The sequence below is a fragment of the Silurus aristotelis genome (assembly GCF_946808225.1).
Source record: "Silurus aristotelis genome assembly, chromosome: 1".
NCBI classification, from domain to species: domain Eukaryota; kingdom Metazoa; phylum Chordata; class Actinopteri; order Siluriformes; family Siluridae; genus Silurus; species Silurus aristotelis.
Window position 1 is genome coordinate 37704582 of NC_139574.1, and position 25392 is coordinate 37729973.

At 39.2% G+C, this 25392-nt stretch overlaps 4 protein-coding genes across 7 annotated transcripts in view; 2 read left to right on the plus strand and 2 right to left on the minus strand.

Moving 5' to 3' along the window:
* The window catches only part of LOC310724379 (uncharacterized protein), a 134002-nt gene extending 110338 nt beyond the window's left edge, over positions 1-23664 (minus strand). The window contains exon 1 of one of the 3 annotated variants that reach the window (XM_083538284.1): positions 23594-23664. The gene's annotated coding sequence lies outside the window, so the exon portion shown is untranslated. Of the gene's footprint in view, positions 1-23501 lie in introns of all 3 variants that reach the window. The other 2 variants (XM_083538286.1, XM_083538285.1) reach the window with 2 other exon arrangements.
* LOC310724284 (uncharacterized protein) overlaps positions 1-25392 on the plus strand; it is a 699798-nt gene that overhangs the window by 521200 nt on the left and 153206 nt on the right. The window lies entirely within an intron of this gene.
* LOC310724248 (uncharacterized protein) overlaps positions 1-25392 on the plus strand; it is a 55949-nt gene that overhangs the window by 27331 nt on the left and 3226 nt on the right. The window lies entirely within an intron of this gene.
* LOC310724317 (uncharacterized protein) lies at positions 13865-23436 on the minus strand. 2 transcript variants are annotated; one of them, XM_083538161.1, is made up of 2 exons: positions 23345-23436; positions 13865-15220 (listed from the first exon to the last, which is right to left on the minus strand). In XM_083538161.1, exons 1-2 carry the CDS (start codon positions 23408-23410, stop codon positions 14129-14131), a joined length of 1158 nt encoding a protein of 385 aa, XP_083394287.1. In that variant the 5' UTR covers positions 23411-23436; the 3' UTR covers positions 13865-14128. The 2 variants fall into 2 exon arrangements, with proteins under 2 accessions (XP_083394287.1, XP_083394288.1); XM_083538162.1 differs by lacking the exon at positions 23345-23436 and adding an exon at positions 21772-22562.

The following is a 25392-nucleotide window of genomic DNA, read 5'->3' on the forward strand; positions in this document are numbered from 1 at the left end:
AACACTCATTAACAAACCACAAGTGCTCTAACATACAACCATAAAACAAATCATCTTCTTAAATTTCTTATTTGAAGGGATGTAAAGGGAAATTGTATTGTAAATATCGGGGGAACTTTTAAATTGTAATGTTAATTTTAATTCGCTCTAACAAACTGGACACCTTACCAAGCCATCAGAACATTGTTGGTCCATCTACAGTTACACTGCAATGGCTTCCAATCCATTGTCCCCTGAGGCCAGTGTTACTGATTTACTGCAAACTTGAGCTTGATCACACGGTTACACAGCAAGATCAGGGAAAAGATTTTTGTTGTATATGTCTGGACCTATAAGAATTTAAGAGCAGACAAATCTCACCCCAAGTCTTTTTTAAATCTAAAATGTTAAATGTATAAACCTTTAGGTATTTTGCACCAACGTTCATTTTTTGTGTTTCTCTAACTTCACATAAGTTTATTAGTCAACTGTAAGGTTTGGTTGAGGAGTGGTGATGGTATGGGGCTCTACTTTAGGGGTAAGACTCATCTCTAGATTTGAAGTGTAGTGAAATGTTCATTACTTTAGCATACCAAATCATTTTGGACAATGCTATGCTTCTAATATTGTGGGAATAGTTTGGAGACGGCCCTTATTAATCCAGCATGACCATGCCACAGTGCACAAACTGAGGTTCATAAAGACATGGTTGGATGAGTTTGGTGTGGAAGAACTGAACTGGCCTGCACAGAGCTCTAATCTCGATTTAACTGAACACCTTTGAGATTAAGGTGAATGTTAAAAGTGGATTATTCTAAATGGACTGTATGAGTGTCGGTGTCATTAAAAACGTCTTCAGGAACATTTTTTTGTGATTATTTCATGAACAGTTCACTTAGTTTTCATTTAATGTATACTTCTGAAAGATTGTGTGGTAATTAAAGTTACAGGCACGATATAAAGAAGGTAAGTGTGGAGAGTGAACTGGTTTACCTCAGAAATAAACACCTGTGGAAAACTGAACATCCTTAACGATTAGCAGATAACTAGGACATTGTCTACTAAAATGTGGAAATAACGACTTTTCAAACCATTTTCACCCGTGTTTTCACCATATAGTGTCCTCATGATAACAGGAGGGTGAAACGGTAAAAGCACTGTGGAGTAATCTTTCTCTTTCACTTCCTCAATAACATGAGTATATACAATACACAGAGAAAAGCTCTGAGGAGATTGTGACAATACTTAACATTATTTTAATGTGATTTAGGTGAAATAGGTAGAGGTGATAAAAAAAAAAAACGTTCATATTTATATAATTTCTAAACATTACTAAAAATATGATACGTTATGTTTACGTTAAAGATTATAAACGTTATTTTGCACAGTTCATAAAGTCAGTCAGATCAGTTAACAGTTTGGGCAAATGGTGGATTCCAAGGTGTTTACAACCTTGTGATCTTTTAGTCTTTTTTTTTTTTTTTTTTTGACTGATAGTCTTATGCTCATGTAAATTGCATGCATACAAATAATGGTTTGTGCCCTGGTTGATGCAGTAGCATGCTCTACTTTTTATACATTTTTTGGTTAACAGGAAGCCTGAAGCAGAACCGTTTGCTGAAAACTGTCAGTAAGAAAGAGCTGGAGAAAGCCCTTGGTAAATGGTTCACAAATGCAAGAGACAGAAGGCAACCGTGCTTTGAGAGCCCAGTGGGACCATGATCAGAGTGCAGTACAGCCGGAAGTGTAAGTCATATAACCTATAGCTAGGGCTGCACAATTAATAATATTTTATCCCGATCAGTGTTTTTGCCTCTGTTAAATTAAAGAAATACTCCACCCTGAGATGAAAAAATATCTTATAAATTACTTATCCTCAAGGCATCCTATACAGTGTCTGAGAAGAAAACACATGCAAATAGAAAAAAACACCAGCAAATTAAAAAAGAACAACGTTATCAGTTTGACAAAACATGTGCTGCAAATCCTCACAACACAACCGAGTACAGAAACACACTGCAAATCCTCACAACACAACCAAATAACACAGATCACAAAATAAATGTTTAAAGGGGACCACAACAAGTGACAAACCCGTCTGGGACTGCTTATTGTTTAATTTAATTCGTCAGTGGTGTTGATGTGTGTCGATGACCTGAAAGGTGAGTTGTTTGTTTATTTTATCATTGTTTGTTTATGATTCCTTGGCCTTTTGGATATTATTATCCTAAATAATCTGATGAAATACACAGTTAACTGTAAAACGTTATGTTAATTGGCAAAGTCAAGGAATCATGATCAGGATGTTAAAATAAACAAAAAACTCACCTTTCAGATCATCAACACCACCACTGATGACTAGACACTGAACAAGCAGTCCCGGGGTCGTCACTTGTTGGGGTCCCCATGAAACATTTATTTTGTGGTCTGTGCTATTTGCAGTGTAAATGTTGTTGTGTTGTGAGGATTTGCAGGACGTTTCTGTATTTAGTTGCGTTGTGAGGATTTGCAGCACGTGGTGTTTAGCTGATGAAGATGTTTTCTTAATTTGCTGGTGTTTTTTGTATTTGCATATGTTTTCTTCAGTTGCAGTGCGTTGAACTTTCTGGTCCACCGTGATCCGAGGTGTGACTTACATCGTTCAGCTGATCAGAATCATTGTTCAATCACTGGATTTTGGCAAAAGCCAAATATTTGTGTAAGAGTCAAGTTCAGACGCAAGGTTGATATTTTAATTGTTACATTCATAAGTTTTGGATTCCACGACACAAGTTATTACTGTGTGAGGCAGAGGTGGGAACAATTCACTGATGAGATTCTAGGATATGTCTTAATTATATTGATGCATGTTTTTTTAGATGCTACTGTGAAAAGTAGTATATTAAAATGTACTGAATTTCCTTTTCTGTTTTCTCTTTCTGTACTGTTTTGTAGGTGTGCAGCTGAGGAATCTGCATAGACCCACCAGTGAACTATTCTACATTAGTAATTCTGTTATTCCTGTTTCCTGTTTTTTTACTTGAATTAATTTAAATAAAATATGATTTACACATTCTGAGTTGAAGTCAATAGCTTTTATCACTTTGAATTTACAAGTGTTTACGATGGTTTCGGTATTTAAGGAAATTTGGCGAAACAAGCATTCTGTAGTCAGAACTTCTCTGTGTGTCTCTATTGCCAGGTATTGTGATTCTTTACCATTTCTTTAGTAAACTGCATTGTTAAAATATTTGGTTTTATGCTGATCATGTCATGCTTCTATTATTTGTTTTAGATTTGACATTTGTTTATTGATTATTGCCTGGCAAATAAATGCAAAATTCTTGATTAACTCTGAAACTTCCTGAAATCATTTATATCTAGTTGATTATGTAGCCTGGTGTTACCGCAAATCTACGACCAGGATAGTACAAACTGAAGGCTCATGAACGGATGGAGCATAGAGCACAACGTCTGAGACCTTCTTATTTCTGACTATCACTGATTAAGCAAGTTATAACTAAGTGGTTAAATAGATTATTCTTTATGCATGAGCAAGCATTGAGAGGCCTACTTAAAGAATATTAGTTTACCGTTATATCCTCTGACTAAGATTCGGACTGGCCGATGTGCCTCCTTGAGCCGGTATCGTTAGCTGAGCACAAGGTTCTAAGCGACTCCGGATCCATAATAAATGATTAATTGAAAAGACAGAATGCAACCAATGAGGTGATCATCTTAAATTAGAGATATTCAAGTTAAATCTTGATTATTAATTGAAGTCATACTGTTTCTCACAGATGGTCACCTCTTCTCTCAGCCTGGCTTCCACTACTCTTTCCCATAACTTCATGGTGTGACTGATCAACCTAATTCCCCTGTAGTTACTGCAGGTCTGCACATCTCCCTTATGCTTAAAGATCGGTACCAGCACACTCCTTCTCCATTCCTCAGGCATCTTCTCCCCTTCCAGAATCCTGTTAAACAATCTTGTTAAAAACTCCACTGCCATCTCTCCTAAACATCTCCACGCTTCTACCGGTATGTCATCTGGTCCAACTGACTTTCCATTCTTCATCCTTTTAATCGCTGCTCTCACTTCCTTCTTACTAATCCTATCTACATCTTGCTTCACCAACTCCACATCCTCCAACCTTCTCTCTCTCTGATTTTCCTCATTCATCAGCTGCTCAAAATACTCCCTCCATCTTCTCAACACACTCTCCTCACTAGTCAACACATTTCCCTCTCCATCCTTTATTGCTCTAACTTGCAGTACATCCTTCCCAGCTCGGTCCCTCTGCCTGGCCAATCGGTATAAATCCTTTTCTCCTTCCTTAGTGTCCAACCTCTTATACAGTTCCTCATATGCCTTTTCCTTGGCTTTCGCCACATCCCTTTTTACTTGCTGCCGCATCTCCTTGTACTCCTGCCTACTTTTCTCATCACTCTGTCGATCCCACTTCTGTTTTGCCAACCTCTTTCCCCTAATGCTCACCTGCACTTCCTCATTCCACCACCACGTCTCCTTGTCTTGCTTTCTATTTCCAGATGTCACACCAAGTACTTTTCTAGCTGCCTCCCTCATCACTCCTGCAGTAGTTGCCCAATCATCCGGCACCTCTTCACCACCACCAAGCCCCTGTCTGACCTCTTTCCTGAACCTCACACTACACTCTTCCTCCTTCAGTTTCCACCATCTTATTCTTCACCAATCGTTCTTTCCTAGGTACACCATCTACCACTTCATCTAATTCACTCCAGAATCTTTCCTTCTCCTCCATCTCACAGCCAACTTGTGGAGCATAGGCACTGATGACATTTATCATCATCCCTTCAACTTCCACCTTCACAATCATCACCCTATCAGAAACTCTCTTCACCTCCACTACACTCTTACTGTACTCTTCCTTCAGAATCACCCCTACACCATTTCTCTTCCCATCCACACCATGATACAACAGTTTAAACCCACCTCCAATGTTCTGGCCTTACTCCCTTTCCACTTGGTCTCCTAATCACACAGCATATCTACCTTTCTCCTCTCCATCATATCAGCTACCTCTCTCCCTTTACCCGTCATAGCACCAACATTTAAAGTACCAACCCGAACCTCTACTCTCCTACACTGGTCCTTTTCCTGCCGTCTCTGTAGACGTCTTCCTCCTCTCCTTCTCCTCTTTCGGCCAACAGTAGCCCAATTTCCACCGGTACCCTGTCGGCTAACGATACCTGTGGTGGTCGTTGTTAACCCGGGCCTCGACCGATCCGGTATGAAATTCTCATTTGTGATCCGCATATTTGATTTGGCACATGTTTTACGCTGAATGCCCTTCCTAACGCAACCCTCCTTATTTACCTGGGCTTGGGACCGGCACTAAGAGTGCACTGGCTTGTGCCCCCCTAATGGCTGGGTTAATAATATTTGTACATATTTAAGTAAAAAGAAAGTCCTGACAGAGCCACTAGAGGGCAGTGTAAGACTGAAATCTGACCAACTGCAGTTATTATTATTATTATTATTATTATTATTATTAATATTATCATTAATATTAATAATTATATTATAGCTGAATTTTTGTGATATAAATAAATGAAACATAAGTTAAATGAAGCTGATTAAAATTAATATAATAAATAATGTAGAAATAACGAGTACAGATTTAATAACATTTAAACAATTTATTTTGTCAAAAGGTTTTTTATAAAATCCAGGTTTAATGTTGAGAAACTGCATGAAGTTAGTATTAAATTTATTAAAAGTATCATCTACATGCAAGAACTCAATCAAACATGTTGTTAGAATAAAATGTAAACTTGATCAAATCTCAAATCAGACTCTGAACTGTGCGAATGCTATTTGTACTGTTATTTAACTAGAAACAGTGAATGTTGAGATGTTTGGGAACTGATTATCGCCTGTATATATGCAGGTCAGGGGGTTTTTCATGCTGGAACACCGTTCATTACAATGAGACGATGATGTAAGATGACGAGCCAAACCACAGAGACGAAGCTGACTGAGGTGAACCCCTCAAACTAATCCAGGAACAGAGAAGGAACTCTGACCACCTGCTGGTTTTGCACAAACAGAACAAACGTTTCTTTTTCTTGAGTGAGACTGCTGAAAGAAATATTTTTAAGCAGACAGAATGTTTTATGTTACAGATTTTGTTTGAACTGTGGAATCGAGTCATTTTCCAGTTAATCTTTCGATTCAGACTCAATTGAACCGAAACCAGTGAACCGACTCTTCTGGACCTTATTATTTTTAAATGAATTTATTGAACCGAACTCTTTTGAACTAAGTTACTTGAACTGAATCTACAGAGTAGAAATTAATGAACCAAACAAAACTGAATGGATTGAGTTATGAAAATTAATTTATTGAATTTTAATTATTTTGTAATGTTTTGAATGCCAAAGTGTGATTTCTGATGTTTTTAACTAACTCAGGTTGTTAAAAGTTCTATTTTAACAGTAGATGTTATAAGGCTGCATTCTAACTAAACTTAAAATGTTAAGTTATGATTTAAATGAAGTCCAACACTTTAATAAAAGAAACAAAACACAACAAAATGTGAAATATTACATACTTATTAAACATTACAATAATTATAGATTTTTACTTTATTATATGTAACACGTGTGCTCACATACTCTTGGGCCCTTGAGCAAGGCCCTTAACCCTCTATGCTCCAGGGGACCCTTACGAGAAAAATAAAATCAAGGACCGTGATGTCGGAGCGATGTGGGGCCACCTTCCCGTGGGCTCACCACCTGCAGGAGGGACAGTAAGGGACCGGTGCTGAGAGGATTGGGCAGCAGTCGAAGGCGGGGGCCTTGACAGCCCGATCCCTGGACACGGAGAAGTGTCAAGGGAGTCTGCTTAGACTGCTGCCCCAGCGACCCGAATTACGGATAAGCGGGAGAAGATGAATGAATGAATGAACATGTGCTCACATGCTGAATCTAAACCTGCCCAGAGCTTTACAGATTTTTGCTCTCCAGTGCTGCCATTTCCTGTTCCTCAGGAATTATTGAGCAAGTTGAAAGGATGGTCAGATCTTTCCATGAGGTCAGACCCCAAGAACTGCCATGCAACAAAACATTAAACTTTCTAATCTGAGGAGAAGATCTCTTTAATTTGAGGAGAGGAAGACATCTGTTCAGCTGCCCTCTCACCCATCCTTGAGCCCCCTCTTTCCCTCCTGGGGATATGACCGGGTAATGGAAAGATGATTAAGAAGTTCCTGGAATTCAAGCTACTATACTTGCATACTGCAGTTATTATAATTTAAGAATGTATGAATTTTAACTTTACATGTTTGGTATCATTTTAAAGGTCTCAGTGCGATTGGAAATATGATCTCAGTACAATATCAGTAGAACAAAATAAAGATCTCAGGCTTGGGGAAAATTCTGTCCTCTTTCCTGAACCTCATACTACACTCTTCCTCCTTCAGTTTCCACCATCTTATTCTTCTTTCAATCCTTACTTTCCTCCTATTCTTTTTCGCCTCCAAAACCATCCTACAGACCACCATCCGATGCTGTCTAGCTACACTGTCCCCCGCCAACACCTTACAGTCTCCAATCTCCTTCAGGTTGCATCACCTACACAGAACATAATCCACCTGTGTGCACCTCCCTCCACTCTTATATGTCACCCTATGATCATCCTTCTTCTTAAAATACGTGTTCACCACTGCCATTTCCATCCTTTTAGCAAAATCTACCACCATCTGCCCTTCCGCATTCCTCTCCTTAAAACCATACCTACCCATCACCTCCTCATCACCTCTGTTTCCTTCACCTACATGCCCATTAAAGTCTGCCCCAATCACCAATCGTTCTTTCCTAGGTACACCATCTACCACTTCATCTAATTCACTCCAGAATCTTTCCTTCTCCTCCATCTCACAGCCAACTTGTGGAGCATAGGCACTGATGACATTTATCATCATCCCTTCAACTTCCACCTTTACAATCATCACCCTATCAGAAACTCTCTTCACCTCCACTACACTCTTACTGTACTCTTCCTTCAGAATCACCCCTACACCATTTCTCTTCCCATCCACACCATGATACAACAGTTTAAACCCACCTCCAATGTTCTGGCCTTTTTTGCACAAACAGAACAAACGTTTCTTTTTCTTGAGTAAGACTGCTGAAAGAAATATTTTTAAGCAGACAGAATGTTTTATGTTACAGATTTTGTTTGAACTGTGGAATCGAGTTATTTTCCAGTTAATCTTTCGATTCAGACTCAATTGAACTGAAACCAGTGAACCGACTCTTCTGGACCTTATTATTTTTAAATGAATTTATTGAACCAAACTCTTTTGAACTAAGTTACTTGAACTGAATCTACAGAGTAGAAATTAATGAACCAAACAAAACTGAATGGATTGAGTCCTTGACAGCCCGATCCCTGGACACGGAGAAGTGTTTTTAACTAACTCAGGTTGTTAAAAGTTCGATTTTAACAGTAGATGTTATAAGGCTGCATTCTAACTAAACTTAAAATGTTAAGTTATGATTTTAATGAAGTCCAACACTTTAATAAAAGAAACAAAACACAACAAAATGTGAAATATTACATACTTATTAAACATTACAATAATTATAGATTTTTACTTTATTATATGTAACACATGTGCTCACATACTCTTGGGCCCTTGAGCAAGGCCCTTAACCCTCTATGCTCCAGGGGACCCTTACGAGAAAAATAAAATCAAGGACCGTGATGTCGGAGCGACGTGGGGCCGCCTTCCCGTGGGCTCACCACCTGCAGGAGGGACCGTAAGGGACCGGTGCTGAGAGGATTGGGCAGCAGTCGAAGGCGGGGGCCTTGACAGCCCGATCCCTGGACACAGAGAAGTGTCTAGGGAGTCTGCTTAGACTGCTGCCCCAGCGACCCGAATTACGGATAAGCGGGAGAAGATGAATGAATGAATGAACATGTGCTCACATGCTGAATCTAAACCTGCCCAGAGCCTTTACAGATTTTTGCTCTCCAGTGCTGCCATTTCCTGTTCCTCAGGAATTATTGAGCAAGTTGTAAGGATGGTCAGATCTTTCCATGAGGTCAGACCCCAAGAACTGCCATGCAACAAAACATTAAACTTTCTAATCTGAGGAGAAGATCTCTTTAATTTGAGGAGAGGAAGACATCTGTTCAGCTGCCCTCTCACCCATCCTTGAGCCCCCTCTTTCCCTCCTGGGGATATGACCGGGTCATGGAAAGATGATTAAGAAGTTCCTGGAATTCAAACTACTATACTTGCATTCTGCAGTTATTATAATTTAAGAATGTATGAATTTTAACTTTACATGTTTGGTATCATTTTAAAGGTCTCGGTGCGATTGGAAATATGATCTCAGTACAATATCAGTAGAACAAAATAAAGATCTCAGGCTTGGGGAAAATTCTGTCCTACTGATGAGAGATTTGTCCCGGAGAAGATCTTTATCAGGTGTTAGTTTTTTGTATTTTTTACCACAGGAGGTTTTTGGTTTTTAGGTCACCTCCAGTCCCAACTAACTAACTGTCTCTCTCTCTCTCTCTCTCTCTCTCTCTCTCTCTCTCTCTCTCTCTCTATCTATCTATCTATCTATCTATCTATCTGTACAATAAATAAAAAATAGCTCCTACAGTGAAATAAATTGTTTTTATTGTCATTTTAATCATATGCTGTACAGTTGGTGCAGTACACAGTAAAACAAAACAATATTGCTTAAGGACCGAAGTGCTCCATAATACAAGACAAAATGACACAAAGCAACACAGAACTTAAATCTAAGTAAGATGTAAGGTGCCCACCCAATGGCCCAATGACGGACTCCACTGGTGTGGGTGAAGGTATGCTGCGTGTTAGTCTTTCGCGCGGCTGTAAAAAATTACTCAAATGGATTGCACTTTGTTACATGAATCTAATTCTTACCTCTAATCTGACTCCAATTTATAATAAAGATTTAACTTGAATATCTCTAATTTAAGATGATCACCTTATTGGTTGCATTCTGTCTTTTCAATTAATCATTCATTATGGATCCGGAGTCGCTTAGAACCTTGTGCTTTACTAACGATACCTGCTCAAGGAGGCACATCGGTCAGTCCGAATCTTAGTCAGAGGATATAACGGTAAACTAATAGTCTTTAAGTAGACCTCTCAATGCTTGCTCATGCATAAAGAATAATGTATTTAGCCACTTGGTTATAACTTGCTAAATCAGTGATAGTCAGAAATCAGAAGGTCTCAGACGTTGTGCTCTATGCTCCATCCGTTCATGAGCCTTCAGTTTGTACTATCCTGGTCGTAGATTTGCGGTAACACCAGGCTACATAATCAACTAGATATAAATGATTTCAGGAAGTTTCAGAGATAATCAAGAATTTTACATTTATTTGCCAGGCAATAATCAATAAACAAATGTCACATCTAAAACAAATAATAGAAGCATGAAAACAAAATATTTTAACAATGCAGTTTATTAAAGAAATGTTAAAGAATCACTATACTTGGCAATAGAGACACACAGAGAAGTTCTGACTACTACTTCTTGGGACAGGACCTATAAACCAAATGTTACCTAGAACACCTGGTAAGGATCTTCTCCGGGGCAACCCTTATGTCAGTAGGACAGAATTTCCTCAAACCTGGGGGTCTGATATGGAACTGAGATCATATTTCCAATCACACTAAGACCTTTAAAATTATACCAAACATGGGAATGTAAAATGTATAAATCCCAAAATAATCATGGTCAACCCACAAATGGCCCCTTTATGGGGTTGTTATGGGACCACAGTGGGTGAGATTTGGGTCCCATTTATTAATTTCATGATTGATTTCTGTGGGTGAACTTAATGTGTACTTAATCTTACTATGGAAAATCCACTGTCAAACCATTCAAACCTCAGTTACAATGTAAAACTGTGCCTGACCAAACAAATAACTAATATTAGTTGATTTTATGTGCTGCTCTATGACTAAAATTACATGGTTGAGTATTTGAACTGTGCAAAATAAATGACTTCAACTCAGAATGTGTGAATCACATTTAATTTAAATTAATTCAAGTAAACAGGAAACATGAATAACAGAATTACTAATGTAGAATAGTTCACTGGTGGGTCTATGCAGATTCCTCAGCTGCACACCTACAAAACAGTAAAGAAAGAGAAGACAGAAAAGGAAATTTAGTACATTTTAAAATACTACCATTTACAGCAGCATCTAAAAAAACATGCATCAATATAATTAAGACATATCCTAGAATCTCATCAGTGAATTGTTTCCACCTCTGCCTCGCACAGTAATAACTTATGCCGGGGGACCAGTCACAGAATCCAAAACTTAGGAATGTAACAATAAAATATCAACCTTGCGTCTGAACTTGACTTTTAAACGAATATTTGGCTTTTGCCAAAATCCAGTGATTGAACAATGATTCTGATCAGCTGAAAGATTTAAGTCACACCTCGGATCATGGTGGCCCAGAAAGTTCAACGCACTGCTACTGAAGAAAACATATGCAAATAGAAAAAACACCAGCAAATTAAGAAAACATCTGCATCAGTTAAACAACATGTGCTGCAAATCCTCACAACGCAACTAAATACAGAAACGTCCTGCAAATCCTCACAACACAACCAATTCATTTACACTGCAAATAGCACAGATCACAAAATAAATGTTTCATGGGGACCCCAACAAGTGACATGGTCCCACCGAGCTCTCAAAGCACGGTTGCCTTCTTTGTCTCTTGCATTTGTGAACCATTTACCAAGCGCTTTCTCCAGCTCTTTCTTACTGACAGTTTTCAGCAAACGGTTCTGCTTCAGGCTTCCTGTTAAGCAAAAAATTAATATAAAGTAGAGCATGCTACTGCATCAACCAGGGCACAACCCATTATTTGTATGCATGCAATTTACATGAGCATAAGACTATCAGTCAAAAAAAAAAAAAAAAAAAAAAAAAAAAAATCACAAGGTTGTAAACACCTTCTAATCCACCATTTGCCCAAACTGTTAACTGATCTGACTGACTTTATGAACGGTGCAAAATGACGTTTATTATCTTTAACGTAATCATAACGTATCATATTTTTAGTAATGTTTAGATATGATATAAATATGAACGTTTTTTATCACCTCTACCTATTTTACCTAAATCACATTAAAATAATATTAAGTATTGTCACCGTTTCCTCAGAGCTTTTCTCTGTGTATTGTATATACACGTTATTGAGGTAGTGAAAGAGAAAGATTACTCCACAGTGCTTTTACTGTTTCACCCTCCTGTTATCATGAGGACACTTTATGGAGAAAACACGGGTGAAAATGGTTTGAAAAGTCGTTATTTCCACATTTTAGTAGACAATGTCCTAGTTATCTGCTAATCATTAAGAATGTTCAGTTTTTCACAGGTGTTTATTTCTGAGGTAAACCAGTTTACTCTCCACACTTACCTTCTTTATATCGTGCCTGTAACTTTAATTACCACACAATCTTTCAGAAGTATACATTAAATGAAATTTCTAACCGTGACAGAGATGTCAGGTTATCCAGGTCAGGTCAGGTCAGGTCAGTTCAGGTCAGGTCAGGTGATTATTTTTTTTTAACTAAAGGTTGTACTATGTTATTGTTAAAATATTAAATTTTGTTTCAATCATATAAAACACGCAAAAACATATAAATTGAATTTATCATCAATTGAATAATATAGCTAAATATAGCCCAAATGTGGCCCATACAGGGCCCTCGAATTAACAAAATGGGCAACCTAACTCGGGCCCACAACCCTGACTAAACTGGTGCCCACATTCAGCCCATCAAAGTGCCCACTCTGACACCATGCCCACACGATGCCCGTATAATGTAGATAAATAGTACTAATAAACTACCCACTCTGTGCAATTTGTATAAGGTATTTTAGTGTGTAAACTAATCCTAATGTAATAGTGGAGCAAAAGTGTATTTATATATAGATATATTTAGTTTTTGCAACACTGAGCTGCACACATTCAAACCTGTAATGTTTGCTTATACTATACATTTAAATGAACCATATTAACTTGGTCAAAAAGCACATTGCACCATTTTCTTTATATTTAAGTGGAAATTAGTTGTCTAAAATTTGTATGCACACGTAATGTTCGTATACAGTCTGTAGTGTAAATATCCATTAGATTTTAGTTATTTGGGTTATTAATTAACTTTTATTTCCATTTGGTGATGAAGCTCGGGTGTTCTTGTATTCAGAGCAGTGAGAACTGCATACAATTCTAGACTGAGACTACTGAAGTTACTGAGTGTCACAGTTGGACCCTGGAAACACAGATTTTAATGCTCCCACATTAAAGTTAATTGCTTTCCATTTTATTCCTCTGTATAATAGAATTTTGTTAATAACTGAAATTTAATTTAGTAAATAATGATGATTTGTTGATACTTCATAATCATCTATGATATAGAATCAAAACATTGTTTCTATCACCAGCATTTCTATTTTCTTTCTTAGAAAAAATGAAAGTATAAGTTAACAAACAATAGCAAGAGAAAAATAAGCTCTGTGCAGGCCAGTTCAGTTCTTTCACACCAAACTCATCCAACCATGTCTTTATGAACCTCAGTTTGTGCACTGTGGCATGGTCATGCTGGATTAATGAAGGGCCGTCTCCAAACTATTCCCACAATATTAGAAGCATAGCATTGTCCAAAATGATTTGGTATGCTAAAGTAATGAACATTTCCCTACACTTTAAGTCTAGGGCTGAGTCTTAACCCTAAAGTACAGCCCCATACCATTACCACTCCTCAACCAAACCTTACAGTTGACTAATAAACTTATTCGAAGTTAGAGAAACACAATTTAGATTTAAAAAAGACTTAGGGTGAGATTTGTCTGCACTTTAATTCTTATAGGTCCAGACATATACAACAAAAATCTATTCCCTCATAAAGCCTCATACATGTTGCCATAAAAGTGTAGTTGTAGTGTAACTGTAGATGGACCAACAATGTTCTGATGGCTTGGAAAGGTGTCCAGTTTGTTAGAGCTAATTAAAATTAACATTACAATTTAAAGTTCCCCCGATATTTACAGTACAATTTCCCTTTAAATCCCTTCAAATAAGAAATTAAAGATGATGATTTGTTTTATGGTTGTATGTTAGAGCACTTGTGGTTCCTAAATGAGTGTTGATAAACATAGCTCAGTCCACAGTGTCCACAGAGGTACAGCTTCTGTCCTGTATGACTCTGCTGGTGGCTGAGGAGGACACTATGAGCACTAAAACTGTTCCCACACTGTTCACAGTGATACGGCTTCTCTCCTGTGTGGATACGCTGGTGTGATTTGAGACTATTCTGATGAGTAAAACTCTTTCCACACTGTTCACAGTGATACGGCTTCTCTCCTGTGTGGATACGCTGGTGTAATCTGAGACTACCCTGTTGAGTAAAACTCTTCCCACACTGTTCACAGTGATACGGCTTCTCTCCTGTGTGGATACGCTGGTGTGATTTGAGGGCACTCGGGTGAGTAAAACTCTTCCCACACTGTTCACAGTGATACGGCTTAACTCCTGTGTGGATACGCTGGTGCGATTTGAGATGATCCTGTTGAGTAAAACTCTTCCCACACTGTTCACAGTAATACGGCTTCACTCCTGTGTGGATACGCTGGTGTAATTTGAGAGCACTCGGGTGAGTAAAACTCTTCCCACACTGTTCACAGTGATATGGCTTAACTCCTGTGTGGATACGCTGGTGCGATTTTAGATGACCCTGTTGAGTAAAACTCTTCCCACACTGTTCACAGTGATACGGCTTCTCTCCTGTGTGGATATGCTGGTGTGATTTGAGATTACCCTGTTTAGTAAAACTCTTCCCACACTGTTCACAGTGATACGGCTTCTCTCCTGTGTGGATACGCTGGTGTGATTTGAGATTACTCGGGTATGTAAAACTATTCCCACACTGTTCACAGTGATACGGCTTCTCTCCTGTGTGGATACGCTGGTGTGATTTGAGAGCACTCGGGTGAGTAAAACTCTTCCCACACTGTTCACAGTGAAACGGCTTCACTCCTGTGTGGATACTCTGGTGTAATCTGAGCTGACCCTGTTGAGTAAAACTCTTCCCACACTGTTCACAGTGATAAGGCTTCTCTCCTGTGTGGATACGTTGGTGTCTTTTCAGAACAGCAATTTTAGTAAAACTCTTCCCACAATCTGAGCAGTGGTGCATCTGGAAAACAATATAAAATGATTCAATATAGTGTAATAATTTTAGATTTGGTCTTGCATGTTATCAGAAATGTCTGCTATAGTAATCTGTAATCTATATAGTAATATAGTAAAATGATATGGTTTGAAACAAGTTAAATGAGAGGTATTTTGAGGCCTTTTAGAAAACCTTTAACCTGTTAGGCCTCGACACAGATTTTGAGACTCACACCTGAAAATGTGCTACCTAACTTTAAATGTTAACAGTTCCTGATACTACATACACAATTTAAATATATTTAAAAAGAAGACACTTTGAGCTTTACTGTCCATTATTCACAGTTGATATTGCTCAAAAAGATAATAAGTTATAGATGATTAAGTACTGTAAAAAAAAAAATCCTTAAAAGAAATTGTTTATTCCTTCATATATAAATAAATGAAATCAGTCCTGGAGCAATCCAGAAAAATAATGGGTTAAAGCCACATTTCTCATCAGTTTATATTTTAAATTGAATGAAGATATCATAAAAAAATGAGATTCCTACAAACATTAATCTGAGACTATGTCTGGTTCGCCCCTCCCGCCCAAATTTTGAAATGCTGAAATGCTCTAACTAACTTTAAATGTTCACAGTTCCTGATAAAAATGTGCCACATACACAATTTAAATATCTTTGGAAAGAAGACACTGAGCTTTATTCTTAAACATCAAAGTTGCTCAAAAATATATTATTTGATTATTTGATGATGAAGATTATAGATGATATAAATACATGAAATCAGTCCTGGAGCAATCCAGAACAGCACTGGGTTAAAAGCCACATGTCTCATGAGTTCATATTTCAAATTTTATCATCAAGATTTTCATAACAATTGAGATTCTTACAAACATTTATCTGAGACTATGTCTGATCCACGTCCCTAGACGTCCCACCTCCGGCGGAGCTTTGACCGGATCCCGAGGGAGGCTGGAGATATTGAGTCCGAGTGGACCATGTTCTCCACCCTCCATTGTCGAAGCGGCCACGAAGCTGTGGCCGTAAGGTCTCCGGTGCCTGTCGAGGCGGCAATCCCCGAACCCGGTGGTGGAAACCGGAAGTAAGGGATGCCGTCAAGCTGAAGGAGGAGTCCTATCGGACCTGTACGACCGAAGCAGGAGCTTGGTTCACATTGCCGGCAGTAAGTCAGACTTGTTCCCGGTGCATGTTGGACTCCGGCAGGGCTGCCCTTTGTCACCGGTTCTGTTCATAATTTTTATGGACAGAATTTCTAGGCGCAGCCAGGGGCCAGAGGGTGTCCGGTTTGGTGACAACATGATTTCGTCTCTGCTCTTTGCAGATGATGTTGTTGTGTTGGCTTCATCAGACCAGGACCTTCAGCACGCACTGGGACGGTTTGCAGCCGAGTGTGAAGCGGCTGGGATGAGAATCAGCACCTCCAAATCCGAGGCCATGGTCCTCAGTCGGAAAAGGGTGGCTTGCCCACTTCAGGTTGGTCGAGAGTTGCTGCCGCAAGTGCAGGAGTTTAAGTATCTCTGGGTTTTGTTCACGAGTGAGGGAAGGATGGAACGGGAGATTGACAGACGGATCGGTGCAGCTTCTGCAGTAATGCGGTCGATGTACCGGTCTGTCGTGGTGAAGAAAGAGCTGAGCCGCAAGGCGAAACTTTCGATTTACCGGTCAATCTATGTTGTTACTCTCACCTATGGTCATAAGCTCTGGGTCATGACCGAAAGGACAAGATCCCGGATACAGGCGGCCGAAATGAGCTTTCTCCGTAGGGTGGCTGGGCGATCCCTTAGAGATAGGGATCTTGAATTGCTGACCATAAAAGGCTTTTGTTCTACATGTTTAGGGCTATTGATGTTGATTTTGGCATTCATATTGATGGCCAGGTAGCCATACAAGCTCTTGTTTTACAGCCATGTGCATTCATATTGATGTCTGGCCATTCCAATCTCAACAACACACACACACACACACACACACACTTACTTTTCAAGCATTTCTCTTATAAAAACAAACAGGCAAAAAAACTATAAAATCGTATAAAACTATAAAGGGAGATATATTGTAACTTACAGATGTAAAATCGCATCTCCATGCAGATCTCCAAGTCTCTGTTACTCCGCCCCCAAAAATATTTTCCACATCGCTGTTTTTTTTTGCAAATCTCAGATAAAACAACTTTTTTGATTGTCCATTTTTTCCCCTTGTTTTCTTAGTTTTTTTGTAAACAAAGGCCAGTTAGCACAAGCTATAAACAGCTGTTTGTGTTGATCTGAGAGCTGCATCACTTCTTGGTTTGTCACTATGTACGTGCTACTTCCGGCAGTAAGAGTTTGTAAATTGTAATAAAACTAAGACTCATACACGTGGAGAATAAAATCCTCCCATATATCGTTAGAATCCTGCACTTATTGGCTACATTTTCCATCAATCATTTTGTTTCCATAATGCTACTGGCTGGAAAGAAAAGGTTTGAAATGAAAGGCGGCGCTTAAAAAAACATGACACCGGCAGAGAGAGTAGAGACTCAACCCAAGATTCCACCTCTTACTTTTTAACTTTTATTATTTCTTTTATTTTTTTTTGTGGTCTCAACCGTTTATAACACTATTTTCTACCAGCCTTATTTGTTTTGTTTTTTTACCAGCAAGATGTCGTTTTTTTATGTGAAAGTTATTCGGAAATATAATAATGTAAGTAGTGCGGGGTTTTTTTTATGCATGTTGTTATTGTGTACTGCTTACACAAATTCAGCAAATACATTCGTTATACGTTTTTTCATTGAAAAACATAGATCTGAAATCGCTGCTTGAGACTTAAAGCTTTAGAATGATGTATGTCATCATGGTCATGGTTACTCTTCTCCATTTTTATTTAATCTATTGCTAAATATCAACACCTGGGAAAAATGGGCTCACGCAACAACGAGGCCTAAAGGGTTAACTATTTAATACTTGTAAAATATCTTCCAAAATCCCCGATATTTATGTCTTCAAGGTGGAGGAGTTTTCCCAGTACCAGACCAGGCAGCATTATATCATCTTATTTTCAATTCCAGGAGACAGAGAAAAAGACTGTGGAACCTGTTGTGCTTCTGTGATAACATCAGAGCTTAACAGGATTCAGTCCACGATCACAAAGCTACCTGAAACTATGTTCAAGCAATGTTTGGGTGATTTTGGATTTAGCAAAATACATTTCTGATTCAGAACATTTGCTAATAGTAGCTCTCATTAGACAAAGCTCAAAATCTGGACTGGTGCAAACAATCAGTACCTACTGAGCTGATCTGCATGCTGTCTTCCAAATGATGTGTGAAAATCCCTGTGGTTGGGACAACAATACATTGATGACGACTGCAGGTAATTATCTGTGGCTGTCAAAAGCAGCAACCTACTTCCTCCTAATGACCTATGAGGGCATTTTCAATCAACTTGTTAGCATGTACCTCCGCTTTCAGACTCTCAGCTGAAAATCACCTACCTAAATGTAAATGTGAAGAAGTAGAGGAGAGTGGAGGTTCGGGTTGGTAATTAAATGTTGGTACTATGACTGGTAAAGGGCGAGAGGGAGCTGATATGATGGAGAGGAGAAAGGTAGATATGTTGTTTGTTTAGAAGACCAAATGGAAAGCGAATAAGACCAGGAACATTGGAGGTGTTTAAACTGTTCTATCATGGTGTGGATGGAAAGAGAAATGGTGTAGGGGTGATTCTGAAGGAAGTGTACAGTAAGAGTGTAGTGGAGGTGAATAGAGTTTCTGATAGGGTGATGAACGTGAAGCTGGAAGTTGAAGGGGAGATGATAAATATCATCAGTGCTTATGCTCCACAGGTGGGCTGTGAGATGGAGGAGAAGGAAAAAATCTGGAGTGAGTTAGATGAAGTGGTAGATGGTGAACCTAGGAATAAAAGATTGGTGATTGGGCAGACTTTAAAGGGCATGTAGGTGAGGGGAACAGAGGAGATGGTAGGTGTGGAATTAAGGAGAGGAATGTGGAAGGGCAGATGGTGGTAGATTTTTGCTAAAAAGAGGAAAATGGCAGTGGTGAACAAGTATTTTAAGAAGAAGGAGGATCATAGAGTGACGTATAAGAGTGGAGGAAGGTGCACACAGGTGGACTATGTTCTATGTAAGAGATGCAACCTGAAGGCGACTGTAAGGTGTTGCCAGGGACAGCGAGTATGTAGCATGTTTTGGAGACAAAGTAAGGGAGGCGAGATTGAGATGGTTTGGACATGTGCAGAGGAGGGATATGGGGTATATTAGTAGGAGAATGCTGAGGATGGAGCCGGGAAGGAGGAAAAGAGGAAGGCGAAGGAGGAGGGTTATGAAAGTGGTGAAAAAAAGACATGCAGGTAGTTGGTGTGAAAGAGGCAGTTGTAAAGGACAGGGGTGTATGGAGAAGGATGATCCGCTGTGGTGACCCCTAATGGAAGAAGCTGGAAGAAGAAGAAGACAAAGAAGAAGGTGTTGCCAGGGAACAGTGAAGCTAGACAGCATCGGATGGTGGTCTGTAGGATGGATTTGGAGATGAAGAAGAGGAGTTGAATGAGGACTAAAAGAAGAATAAGATGGTGGAAACTGAAGGAGGAAGACTGTAGTGTGAGATTCAGGGAAGAGGTCAGACAGGGGCTCGGTGGTGGGGAAGAGATGCTGGATGATTGTGGAACTACTGCAGAAGTGATAAGGGAGGCAGTTAGAAAGGTACCTGATGTGACATCTGAAAATAGAAAGGAAGACAAAGAGACGTGGTGGTGGAATGAGGAAGTGCAGGAGAGCAGAAGAAGAAAGAGGTTGGAGAAACAACTGGGTTCGACAGAGTGATGAGAAAAGTAGGCAGGAGTACAAGGAGATGCAGCATCAGGTAAAGAGGGATGTGGTGAAGGACAAAGGAAAAGCAATATGAGGAGCTGTAGGAGAAGTTGGACACAAAAGAATTAGAAAAGGATTTGTAGTGATTGGCCAGGCAGAGAGACCGAGCTGGAAAGGATGTGCTGCAAGTAAGAGCAAGAAAGGATGGAGATGGAAATGTGTTGACTAGTAAGGAGAGTGTGTTGAGAAGATGGAGGGAGTATTTTAAGCAGCTGATGAACGAGGAAAGTGAGAGAGAGAAGGTTGGATGGTGTGGAGTTGGTGAAGCAGAAAATGGATAGGATTAGTAAGGAGGAAGTGAGAGCAGTGATTAGAAGCATGGATATGTTTAGGAGAGATGCAGTGGAGTTTTTAACAAGATTGTTTAACAGGATTTTGGATGGTGAGAAGATGCCTGAGGAATGGAGAAGGAGTGTGCTGGTACTGATCTTTAAGAATAAGGGAGATGTGCAGACTTGCAGTAACTACAGGGGATTCAAGTTGATCAGTCACACCATGAAATTATGGGAAAGAGTAGTGGAAGCCAGGCTGAGAGAAGAGGTGACCATCTGTGAGCAGCAGTATGGTTTCATGAACATGGGGTATATTAGTAAGAGAATGCTGAGGATGGAAAGAGGCAGATGTAGAGGGCAGGGGGTATGGAGACAGATGATCCGCTGTGGCAACCCCTAATGGAAGAAGCCGAATGAAGAAGAAGAAGGAAATAAGACACTCTGGGTTTTACTGTACATCATTTTTAACGCAGGTCCTTTTCTCCCTCCCCCTGCTAGACTCCGGGGACCACTAGACTATTGTTATACATGTTTGGCTATACATACAGACTGCATTCATATTAATGTACAGCAATTCAGATTATTGTTATTCATACAGACTGCATTCATACTGATAGCCGGACATTTCAATGGACAGGAGGAGAATTCATGATTAGAAGCCATTAATCTCAAGTAGCAAGGAGCTGAACAGCTCTGCTAGTGCTAACGTTAATTCACCTATTTCTCCATCACCAGCAGCACCCCATTCTCCAACATCTATCTCCCCTACATGCCAGTGTACACACACACAGTGGGTAAAATAAGTATTGAACATGTCCACATTTTTCTCGGTAAATACATTTCTAAAGGTGCTAGTGACATGAAATCTTTATCAGATGTTGGTAACATGTATGTGTGCAATCCACACAAACAAATGAATCAAACCATACATGTTAATAAATTAAGTTGTGTAATGTTGTGGAACAACACACACAAGAAAAAGTATTGAACACATGAAGACAGGGAGGTGCAAAAAGGAATGAAAAGCCAAGACAGCAGTAGATATCAATCAGTAATTAGAAAGCAATCCTGCCTATTGTCATTGTAAATTAATATCAGCTGCTTCAGTCCCAACTGATGACCTGTATAAAGGTGTCCCATTACCAAGGTGTCACACAAGAAACATCTCATGATGGGTAAAAGCGAAGAGCTCTCTCAAAACCTTTGCATCCTTACAAACATACTGATTGCATTGGTTACAGAAGGATTTCTAAACTTCTGAATGTTCTGAATGGTTTGATATCTTTCTATGTCTGAATTTCATGTCTGTTAGTGTTAAGATGGTTCTCACACTGGTTCTCTAAACACATTCCTATGTTATCTTTATGGAAGTCTTTATCTGGACTCACACATCTCCAGTTACTATGTCTTCTTACCAAATCAAGAACAGCTTTAGCTCAGGGTTATTCCAGTGTGTATATACTTGTCTGTTATCTGCAATAAACTGAAGAAGAACATTTGCGCCATTCTGTGTGCTGTGATTCTTCCATGATCAAAAAAGACACCACGGGCATCGATGATCACATGGGAAATAATAAAAATCTAACAATATCAATAGCACCTTATGAAAAATATTTACTGAGAAAAATAGTGACATTTTCAATACTTATTTTACCTGCTGTATGTTGTCTCCTGTTATAATCACATGTAAGCACTGCTTATGTTGACATACAGGCTTATGCTCTGATTAAACGGGGTGTATTCGAGCAGATGTAGTTGTGTTGGCCTATTTTGATAATAGATGCCTTTTAGGCTAAGACCACCTGTTCTCTTTGGGTTCATCAACACTGTGATTCCAGGCTACACTAGTACTCAACACAGTGGAAACATGGTTCTAATTTTCTAAAGTAATACTAATAAATGATCTTAAAGTGCGAGGCAGAAACTAAACACACTTGCAGTCCTCCACTTAATACTTTACTTTAAAACTGAACTTCCTCTGGGAGATCACTGGGATACGCATGTGAATATTTGATCTGTTAACTGGTTGCATGTGTAAAAGCTGTTGGTATCAAACATTGTTTACTTTATCAACTGAGTAAAAAGCCGAAGAACAGATCAAACAGGACAATTGATTAAAGCATGGGTGTCAAACTCTGGCCCGCGGGCCAAATCTGGGCCCGCGGTGTAATTATATTTGGTCCGCGAGATCATATCAAATGTGTATTAGAGCTGGCCAGCCAGTATGTAGCGCATACACCGCTAATACTACAAATCCCAGAATGCTTTGATAGTGCGTTAGCGCGTGTAAAAGCTGTTGGTATCAAACATTTTTTACTTTATCAACTGAGTAAAACGCTGAAGAACAGATCAAATAGGACAATTGATTAAAGCATGGGTGTTAAACTCTGGCCCGCGGTGTAATTATATTTGGTCTGCGAGATCATATCAAATGTGTATTAGAGCTGGCCCGCCAGTATATAGCGCATACACCGCTAATACTACAAATCCCAGAATGCTTTGTTAGTGCGTTAGCGCGTCAGTTGAGACCGCTGAAAAACTCAGCGCTGAATTTACCCGGTGATTTACCGAATTTAAAGCCCAGAAATGCAGATTTGAACTGTTCAGTAATCCGTTTGTGGTTGACTTGGAAAGCGCACCAACCAACCTCCAAATGGAGCTGATTGAACTCCATTGTAGAGACACGCTCAAATCAAAGTACGACTCTGTGTGTGCTGCACAGTTTCCATGTTTCCTCCCCGACACACTGCTCCAACTCCGTGTCCAATCTGCTCAAACACTCTCTATGTTCGGCAGCACATATCTTTGTGAGCAACTGTTCTCTTTTACAAGGATTTTTGAAAATAAATAAATAAAAAAACAGTAGTTTATTGTGATACATCTAAAGTTAAGGTATTTTTTTATTAATATTACTTAATTTTTAAATACATTATGATGTATCTTTGCCCTGCAAACCACACTGAAAGTTGAGACATGAATAAATTGTACCTTTGATCCAGCAGCAGGAGTGTGTGGAGGTTCTCCTAAAGATCTCCGTCTGGTCTCTGATTTCATGATCAGAGGTGTAAAGAATCAGGACACTGGAGGAAAATGCAGAGGTTCATGACTCCAGAATGTCCACTAGCTGTTCCCCGAGCACAAAAACGGGACAAAAACGGGGTTGAAGCTCGCGCGCGATAGATTTATAACGGCGAAAGGAACGTCGATGTGCACGCTCGGAAAGTGGAGGAAAAAAACTCACGCGCCCAACATTAACTTCCGACCGGAGCGCGTGAAAAAACTATAAGTACAAACACAGATCACAAAGCAGTGGGCGGGGCCAACGGGCTCGAGTTCTAAATCCGCAAACATCATTGGCTCAGACATTGTCAGGAAGTGATATCTGATTGGTTGACTGTAATAATATCAAATATACAATATGAAATATTTAATATAATAAAAATTAATATTTCAGATTGAATCCCAGTGGAAACGCGACTGATCCGAAGCTGCTGCTTTTTAGCTGATACACACTGTGTGGTCAAAAGTATTTGGACACGTGTCTTTTCCAGCCAGATGTGGTTCATAAATTCACCTAAAATGATCTTTAATGCACCATACAGCCAATTAACATGCAAACTGTTCAAACACTTCATAGAAACAGAATGTACAATCACTCAAAGCATTTTTAATGGGATTTAAATACCCGCTACAGAGGGTAGCAGGAGCTTTTCTGTAGCTATTATTGATTATATGTTCATGGCACAGGACCAAATATCAGTTTATTTTATCTTTCCATAATGAGCTGGAATAAAACATAAATGCTGTGGTGACTCCCGTGTGTAATGCTGCATGATGGCACTGCTGGAGGTTTACGCCAATGGAAGATCAAGGAGAAAAAGAGTCTCCACGGACCATGATGATTTCTTGGCCCATGATGATGACTGGCTAATAAGCTGATTTAGATTCCTACAGCTGTGCTCCTGGATCTATGTGCTGAATTGGGTCCAGTACTACAGAGGGAAACACACTGGAACCATGCCATCCCCATCCAAATACAGGTCCTCACCACTCTGGGGTTAATGACAACAGGTTGTTTCTAGTGGGAAATGGCAGACAGGGAAAGACTTTATATAAATGTTATATATAATTAATTTGAATATAATATAATTCTATTAAATCTCATGCTATAGGTATGGTATCTGCCCCTAAGTGTCATAATGCCTGTCATTTTGGATGTTATTATTAAGGTGGGTAGTCGATACATCAGGTTTCCCTTCACTGTGCAAGAACAGTCTGAAATTAAAATGCACTTTGCAGCAATGTTCAGTTTTCCAAATGTAATCATCACAATTGACTGCACTCATATTTCTGTAAAGACTCTGTATGAAAAGGAATTTGTTTATGTTAATAAACAGCATGTACTTTCTGTTAAAGTGCAAGTCATATGTGACTCTAACACGACCCTAACAAACATTGTGGCACACTGACCTTCTTCAGCACATGATTCCTTTATCCTGACACATAGCAGTGTAGGGAACAGACTACAGGCTGTAGGCTGCAGGACGTGATGACTGGCTTCTTGTTGAGTTTAACAACATGTAGAAATTGTAAACATTGTCCTGTGTAGTTCAAATTTGCTTTCTAGTCCTATTTACTCAGAAAAGGGACAGAGAGTCGACATGAGAGTAAAATAAGACAACTTTATTTGCTTTCTGCAGAGAGCAAACAGGCGTTCATCAGTCGGACAATGCTGCACCGAGAAGGCATCGATATGCGCTTCTCACATTCCTTTAATATTTTTACTCAACCTTCAAGACCACATTTGTAATTCTCTTATTACGACATTGCAATATAATACTGATTGGTTTGTTCCATAATAAAACTAATCATTTTTTTCTCGTGCTGTTTTAGTTTACTTCGCCCTAGTGATAAAGCTTTTTACGCACTTTGCACACAGATGTTTTCCCATCTTCCTGTACTTAGATAGTCCTTTATCTTACCCTTGAGTTCTCTGTTTTGCTTAGCTGAAAGCACAGTGCCCGATCAAGAACACT